This window comes from Etheostoma cragini, chromosome 16 (genome assembly GCF_013103735.1).
Source record: "Etheostoma cragini isolate CJK2018 chromosome 16, CSU_Ecrag_1.0, whole genome shotgun sequence".
Lineage (NCBI taxonomy): Eukaryota > Metazoa > Chordata > Actinopteri > Perciformes > Percidae > Etheostoma > Etheostoma cragini.
In genome coordinates this window covers 24,091,767-24,100,743 of record NC_048422.1, presented here as the reverse complement: position 1 = coordinate 24,100,743, position 8,977 = coordinate 24,091,767, and the positions used below count along the sequence as shown (strand labels likewise).

Sequence of the window (8,977 nt, the reverse complement as noted above, 5' to 3'; positions counted from 1 at the left end):
AACACACACAAAACACAGACAAACACACACACAAAACACACACAACACACAAAACACAGACAAACACACACACAAAACACACACAAAACACAGACAAACACACACACAAAACACACAAAATACACAGTCGAACACACACACACACACAGAAACACACACACAAACGGACAGACAGACAGACACAGACGGGCACCCAGACAAACACACACACATAACACACGCAGGCACAAACACAAACAAAGGCACACACACACACACACACACACACTGTACACAGACACAAACACAAAGACACACAAAGACACAGACAGACAGACAGACACACACACACACACACACACACAAACTGAGCTGTGTTTAGAAAATGTCAAGGACACCCTGTGAACTGGCCAGAAGCCCAAATGCCTGTAGAGTACTGGTGTGTGTGTGTGTGTGTGTGTGTGTGTGTGTGTGGGCACCTGTGTGTAAATCAATAACTTCTCCTTTCCCAAACACGGAGATCATGAGAAAACACAATTTGCAATAAGGAGAAAATCAAATATCCCAATATTTCTGACCAAACACCTCGAAAATGATACCACAACGACATCATAGAGGTGACTGTCGGTGCTTTCACTAAATATTACCACAATGAGATTTTAGATAAATAATCACCATTAATGTGGATATAACGTCTAAGATGGTAAAGACCAATAATAATTGAACAGTTACAACAGTCTGGTGAGGACAGGAAATGACATCACGTTGCTGTAATGCAGCCTTTAAAACAGGAAGAGACACTTATGCCATATTAACATGTTACAATATCCAAAATCTATCTATCTATATCCAAAATCTTAGACCATATCTAGTGGCAGGAAGTTAAAAACAGCCTATTAACAGTAGGGGGGGGGGAAATCACCCGACGCCTCCCGATACAGTGTTGAAAATTTTAAATTTATATTTAAACTTTTTTGTAGTCTCAAATTATTATATTATTATTATTATGTAATAATTCTTTGCTAATGTATGAAAACTACTACCATTTATATCTGTCAAATGTTTTTTTTTCTCTCATAAAATGCTTTTTTTGCCATCAGTGTGATGACTTTTCCTCTCAAAAAATTATTTTTGTCTCTCAGATCATTTATTCTCTCGCATTTAATAAAGAAAGAAATCTAGCTGCAACAAAACAAGCGGACACGGGACCGACTGAACACCCACCTTCAGACGCCGCCGCCGGTCTCCTCGGTCCATCTCGGTCCATCTCGGTCCTCCTCGGTCAACCTCGGTCCTCCTCGGTCCATCTCGGTCCATCTCGGTCCCCCTCGGTCAACCTCGGTCCTCCTCGGTCTGTCTCGGTCCATCTCGGTCTCCTCGGTCCATCTCGGTCTGTCTCGGTCCATCTCGGTCTGCCTCGGTCCATCTCGGTCCATCTCGGTCCATCTCGGTCTGCCTCGGTCTGCCTCGGTCCTCCTCGGTCAACCTCGGTCCTCCTAGGTCAACCTCGGTCAACATCGGTCCTCCTCGGTCAACCTCGGTCCTCCTCGGTCAACATCGGTCCTCCTCGGTCAACCTCGGTCCTCCTAGGTCAACCTCGGTCCTTCTCGGTCAACCTCGGTCCTCCTCGGTCAACATCGGTCCTTCTCGGTCCGCGAGCAAAGACGGAAAACTTGCCGACAACCGACAGCACCCGACAGCCTACTATTTCGGGGTTTCCCCCAGATCAATAATAATAATAATAACAACAATAATAATAATGCTAGCCCGGCTATGACGAGCGGTTTTAAGCCGTTGTGACGTATCTTAAGACGTTTTTCAACGGTTAGCTAGCTACAATGGCTCGGTTAGAAACATAACGGCTAGCTTGACTAGTCATATTTCATACAATCTGTGGCTGGCCAGGGTCAAAAAAGACGTTTTCCGCCGGGCTAAACTACTTTTCTGGAGTAAACACAGCATGTATATCCTTTATTATTACCCTATATACCCTATATTATCGTCAAAAACAACATAAATACCACTGTAGCGAAGATACCGGTACTCTAGCTAGCTAACGCTAAACCGTCTCTAACGGTAGAATCAAACCGGATCAAACCAGATGTGTCGGCTAGAGCCAGGTTATATTCCCGCGCTGTGCACCTGCTGGAATTTGATTGGACGTTGCTAGTGACCCCGCCCCCAACGCCTTCGAATGAGCCAATGGTTGTGAAGCATCTCAACGCGCTTACCGTAATGCCTCAAATAAAGAACGGTGGTCAATGATAAGCCGGACCTCTGATAGGGGCCGGGAGCGTGGTCTACACGGACAAATAAAGACCCCGGCTTTTATTTGAGGAATTACGGTAATTACTTCTCTGGCCGAACTCAACATGAACCAAAATGTCAATACTGTGTATTTAATAATTAAAACTCAAATTGTATTTTTGTGGGTGTAACTTCCATCACAGCAGTGGTTCACAAGTACAAATACCAAACTATAGAAATGCTTTGATTAGAGTCCTGCGTTGAAAATGTTACTTTGGCTGAGTAAGGGTATATAATTTAGCCCAAGTATTATCAGCAAAATGTACTCAAAAGTAAAATAATTACAAGTAAAAGCAACAAATCTGGAAGCTGGAACCGTAAAATTATTTAGCATAAAACAATTCAATAGTTGCCAATTCATTTTTTGTTAATGGACTAATTGATTAATCCTTCTGGATGTACTTACAATCTTAATTAGTAAAGTAACGAATGTCAGTTATTTTTATTTACAGACCCACAAATGGCTTCACAGCAACAAATGTCAAGAATATTAAGAAATCCAAATATAAAAACGCTGCAAATGGCTCATTATTTCATAAAATAAACCTTTTATTGTATCAAAAAGTTGATCATAACAGCATTAAAATCATGACAATAATGGACAGAAATGGAATAAAACAGCAACAGATTACATGATAAACTAGTGCAAAAAAATCACAAATACAAAAATATATTGCACTTGAAGTTTTAGGTGGAAGAAGTTATGTTTGAACAACATTCGCAATTTGTAAACATTTTATCTTTTTATGCGTTTTTTGCGTTTTATTTGCGACGCTCGTTGATATCAGTGTTTCAAAGAAGAAGAGAAACGACAGCGAAGGAGAAACTTCAGGAGACGTCGTCGTGGTCGGAGCTTTATCTCAAGACCTGGTCTGGGTTTACACCTGGTCATTTACACACACACACCTGTCTCACTCACACACAGACACACACACACACACACACACACACACACACACACACACACACACACACACACACACCTGTCTCACTCACACACACACAGACACACACAAACCTGTCTCATTCACACAAACACACCTGACACATACACACACACACACAGACATACCTGATATACACACAAACACACACCTGTCTCATTCACACACACACACACACACCTGACACACACACACAAACCTGTCTCACTCACACACACACAGACACACACAAACCTGTCTCATTCACACAAACACACCTGACACACACACACACACCAGCCAGCCAGAAGGCAGATTAGTTTCTAATGAACCTGGAGGCAGCAAAAAAAACAAAAATCATAACGCTGGCCGACTATTGGTTGGTTCTGGACCCCCCCCTGATTGAGACCCTGAATCTGCCATACACACGACCAAAGAACCCCTATAAGACCTGAATAATAACTAAATATCACACTAATATTCGGAAAAGGCTATGTTCAGAACGAGGCCTCATTCAGAATACACGATTTACGTGACCTGGATCCAGTTCTGAACATTGTCATGTGTGCATGTAAACGCACTGATTAGGTCACATCTGTGGACAGAATCTAGTGGGGCGTTCAGGTCTTGGTCGATCTGCGTTATATAAAACCACCGATAGAAAAACAGTAAGTACGGTATGTGCAAAATTCACCGGGAGGCAGGAGGAGGCGTCCTCGGACCGCAGGGGGGGCAAGATCAGTTCATCGCCCCGTCAGAGTCCTACGGGGGTGTCAGAGTCCTACGGGGGTGTCAGAGTCCTACAGGGATGTCAGAGTCCTACAGGGGTGTCAGAGACAACTTGTTCTGCCTCGTCTTGAGCAGAGGGTACGGATGATCCAGCGCGGCTCGAAATCCACGGTCCATATGTCAACGGTGACCCGATACGGGGTCAGCTGATGGTCCCGGGTCGGCTGACGGTCCCGGGTCGGCTGACGGTCCCGGGTCGGCTGACGGTCCCGGGTCGGCTGACGGTCCCGGGTCAGGGAGGCCTAATTCATCGTGATATATAATCTGGTGAGAAGCTGGCTGAGCAAGCTGGACTTGTTTTGTGCAGAAGTCCAAAGTCTGAGCTCACATCAGCGGGACGGACACGTGTCGGGTCTCCTGACGTCCCGGTCCCCGTCCCCGTCCCCGTACACCTCCACGGGGTCGGGGTAAGGATCCACCTGAAGGGACGGGACACATACCCCCCAAAAAGTTAGTTTAAAAGTATAAAAATTGAAAATCAACACTTTTGTTGATGCTTTCTATCGATGTTTTTAACTTTTTTTTAAATGTTTTTGTCTCTTTTTTCAACACTTTTGACCCTTTTTTGACGTTTAACACTACGTAACACTAACTTATTAACTTTAGTTTTACAGTTATTTTTGGAATTTATGGGCAATAAACCTAATTTATAGGAAATTATACCTAATGTTTGAGTTAGAAAAGCAGAAATTAGGAATTATTGAGACTAAAATTAAAGGAATGGATGTTGATGATAATCACAGACTGGAATATGTCAACTTTTACTCAATACTATTTCAAAAACACTTCCATTTGATTTACAATGCTATAAAAATTGAATAAGACGCCCCAAAATTAATGAAAGTAGAGATTTGTACTTGGCAAAGAGCGTTGGGTGGAATCAATCATGTTATTTTGGGGAATTAAAAAGAACATTGATATAGGACAACAGGTCCATTTGACCCTAAAACAACATGAGGGATAATAAAACATTGATGTTTGGATTTTATAAATCAATATTATACCACTCAACCAAAGACAGCTTTTCATTGAGGAATCAATTATGTGTGTGTGTGTGTGTGTGTGTGTGTGTGTGTGTGTGTGTGTGTGTGTGTGTGTGTGTGTGTGTGTGTGTGTGTACCTCAGAGTAGAGTGGCGGGGGCAGGTATCTGAACTCTGTTATGTAAGTTAGCAGAGATCCGTCTCCGTCTCCCTCAGACCGACCACAGCTGTGCAGACAGTCCCGCCTGTGGGACTCGGATATCTCCAGATCGCTGTAGCTCGGCGGTGCTGCAGAAACCAAACACTATTAGTGTTAGTGTTACATTAGAGATGTTGTGAGCGTAGACGGTTTTAATCAATGGGATGTGCATTCTCTGTAACGTCCAGCAGGAGGCGACTTCACTGGCTCCAAAAAGAAGTCAGAAATAAAATCGAAACAGCGTAGTATCGCAATATTTTCAGTGGCATTACTCGATCGATACACAGACCCCAAGTATGGATCTTTTATTATAGATTATATGTATATTTTTGGTATGAGCAAACACAGAAATGCATATTTTTAGCTAAAACAGGAAAACAGGGACGTCATTTGAAATTGGGGAAAATTAGAAGTTGGAAAAAAGGTTATAAATTGCAATACATCGCAGAATATTGCGAAATATTTAAAATCGCAATAATATCGTATTGTGGCGTAAGTATCGTGATGATATCGTATCGGAGGAGTCTGGTGATTCCCCTCTACTAGATATCGTCTAAGATTCTGGATATTGTAATATCGTAATATGGCATAAGTGTCTTTTCCTGCTTTTAAAGGCTGCAACAGACCCCCCCCCCCCCCCCCCCCCCCCCCCCCCCCCCCCCCCCCCCCCACGTGCATGTCGTTATCTTTACAGTCGGGTTGTGAGAAGGTGATGAAGCGTACGCACCCTCGGGTCTCTCCGACAGGCCCAGCCAGCTCAAGGTGCTGCAGTTGCTGCTGATGCTGGAGGTGCGGGGGGTGCAGGCGTGCAGGGGTATGGTCCCGATCACCAGCGGCAACGAGAGGGACAAATCCAACCCGCCGGGGACGTCCACGTACACCTGCAGCCAGACAGGAAGTGTCGGTAGAAACAGGAAGAACATTTACGTCTCAGTGGGAGCCAGTTGAAGCTTTTTGGAGGATTCATAAACACATGAACTAGTTTATTCAATGTGGCACTCGGTAGGAAACACGCAACGAATGAAAACACTTTCACAGCAACGTCCTAGACGGGGTCAACCCAGCCCGACCTGCCGCCATTATCTGTTGGTAGCTCCGCCCCTTCCGCTACGTAGCCAAGATGGCGACCTTTGAGGGTGGAAAGTCTCCATCAATTCACACTCAACTTTTTGACTGTTATAAGTGCACCGGGTCCTCTAACTGCATTTAACCACACTTCAACAATGTGAGCGCAATATATACTTAAATAGCTATAATAATACTAATAATAATAATAATACTAATAATGTGTCCTTTATGCATGTGTACACACACACACACACACACACACATGCTCAGTAACACACACACACACACACATGCTCAGTAACACACACACACACACACACACACACACATGCTCAGTAACACACAAACACACACACACTCAGTAACACACACACACACACACGCTCAGTAACACACACAATCAATTAGGATCAATGCACCATAAATATCAAAATCAAATGTGGGCATCCAACTAACCAACGGACTTTCCTCAAATCTTCCCCGGTCACACACAACCACACACACACACACACACACACACACACACACACACACACACACACACACTTGATTGTTTAAAGGACTCCCTTTAAGGATTGCGTACAGAATCATGTGAACTCTGCCCGTTGATCACGCCTCTCGTGCAGTAGGAACTACAGAGCAGATGTGTGGTTTTAGGTGGTGGACTCACCACGAGGGCGTACTCCACCCGGATGATGGGGCAGTCCAGGATGGAGGGCGACACCGGGGGGATCTTGAGCACTTTGCCCTCCCAGCTCTGGCTCTTCCCCTGCGGCAGCGCGTCCGCTCTCAGATTGGACACCAGCTGCTGGATCTGCTTGCCCTTGCCCTTGGCGAAGAAGGTCTGGGTCTGGTACAGGGCGGCCTTGGGCACCACCACCCGGGACGAGCAGTTCTCCACCTCGGCGAAGATCTGGATCGACTCGCCTTGGAGAGAAGGGAGAAAAGATCAGCCTGGCAGACTGAGAGAGAGAGTTGGAATAAGTAAGATCTTAAGGGTAAAGAAGAAGAGGGTGGAGGACTTTAACGCATTTTTATGAATGATGTCGTATGAAAACTTATGCAACAATTTGTATTTACTGGCAACAGACAGTCAGTAGTGTAATATGTGAATAAACTGTAGATACAAGTATAATAAATGTCCAAAATGAAGTCTTGTGATATATTTTTTGTGTAGAGAAAAAATGGATGAACATCCTTCGTCCTCAGGTTAATGAGCAATAAATCCTGTTTTTATACTTTATATATAGAGTGGCTTGAGAAAGTTTACACACACCCAGGCTAAACTTGTAGCTATGTTAAAATACAGGGGGCATAAGTATACACCCCCCTATGTTAAAATACAGGGGCATAAGTATACACCCCCCTATGTTAAAATACAGGGGCATAAGTATACACCCCCCTGGCTCACCTGGTGTGTAGCCCTTCCGCTCGATCTTGGCGCTGAGGGAGATCGGGCCTGAAGCACAGAACCAGCAGCACAGCGTCTTCTCCTTGGAACCAGCCTGAGGAGCCTGAAGCACACAACCATCGGCGTTAACAACCTCGACCACATCACGGCCGCTCCGACCCTCGCAAGGGAACATTTGGGGGAATGTGCTCATTCGCTTTCTCACCGAGAGCTAGAGGAGAAGATTGATACCAAACGTGATCCCTACAGAGAGGACCCTTTTTCTTAAAGAGTAACATCGTCTTTTTGTTGGTGAATATGATGCTACAGCCGGTTAGCTTAGTTTAGTTTACGATATTTCCAAAATCTAAGACGATATCTAGTCTTATATCGCGATTTACATCGATATACTGCCCAGCCCTAGTTGATTGTATCGTTACATTTCTAATAAAAGATATGTGATGTTCCTCGCTGCCTTTTCTCTCTATGCTATGCTATGCTAAGCTAGGCTAAGCAGCTATATATTTACGATATAGGTATTTTCCTCTAACGCTCAGTGGGAAAGCAATCAGGATCCCCCAAATGTTGACCTGCTCCTTGGATATGTGACGTTGCTGTGATGTTCCTCGCTGTTTTTTCTCTTAATGCTATGCTAAGCTAGGCTAAGCAGCTATATATTTACGATATAGGTATTCTCCTCTTACACTCAGCGGGAAAGCGATCAGGATCCCCCAAATGTCAATCTGCTCATTTGATATGTAATGTTCCTCGCTGCCTTTTCTCTCTATGCTATGCTATGCTAAGCTAAGCTAAACAGCTATATATTTACCATGTAGGTATTCTCCTTTAACGCTCAGCGGGAAAGCAATCCGGATCCCCCAAATGTTGACCTGCTCCTTGGATATGTGATGTTCCTGTGAGGTTCCTCGCTGCCTTTTCTCTCTATGCTATAGTAAGCTAGGCTAAGCGGCTATACATTTACCATATAGGTATTCTCTCAGCAGGAAAGCAAACAGGATCCCCCAAAATGTCGACCTGGTCCTTTGAACCAATAAGAGCCAGCGCGTGTGTTCCTACCAGCAGCAGCGCCGTGTTGATGTCGATGTGTTCGAACACGATGAACTCCTTCTTCACTTTGACCGGCAGCAGCCACGGGCGGTGCAGCTCCGCCTTCACCCAGTACCGCACGCTGCCGTGCTTCCCCTCGAAGGACGTGGCCAGAGCCCTGACACACGGGGGACAGAGTATTAGTACATGATACACGGGGGACAGAGTATTAGTACATGACACACGGGGGACAGAGTATTAGTACATGATACACGGGGGGACAGAGTATTAGTA

General features: G+C 44.7%; 1 protein-coding gene across 1 annotated transcript in view; it reads right to left on the bottom strand.

Annotated features, from left to right (window-relative positions):
- Positions 1–3,800: 3,800 nt before the first annotated feature.
- Positions 3,801–8,977, bottom strand: part of arrdc3b (arrestin domain containing 3b) — a 12,222-nt gene continuing 7,045 nt past the window's right edge. Inside the window, exons 3-8 of the mRNA XM_034897019.1 lie at positions 8,714–8,861; positions 7,658–7,760; positions 6,917–7,173; positions 5,906–6,059; positions 5,119–5,267; positions 3,801–4,417 (exon numbers count right to left, since the gene is read on the bottom strand). Of these exons, the coding sequence (XP_034752910.1) occupies positions 4,328–4,417; positions 5,119–5,267; positions 5,906–6,059; positions 6,917–7,173; positions 7,658–7,760; positions 8,714–8,861 (901 nt within the window). The 3' untranslated portion in view covers positions 3,801–4,327. The remainder of the gene's footprint in view (positions 4,418–5,118; positions 5,268–5,905; positions 6,060–6,916; positions 7,174–7,657; positions 7,761–8,713; positions 8,862–8,977) is intronic.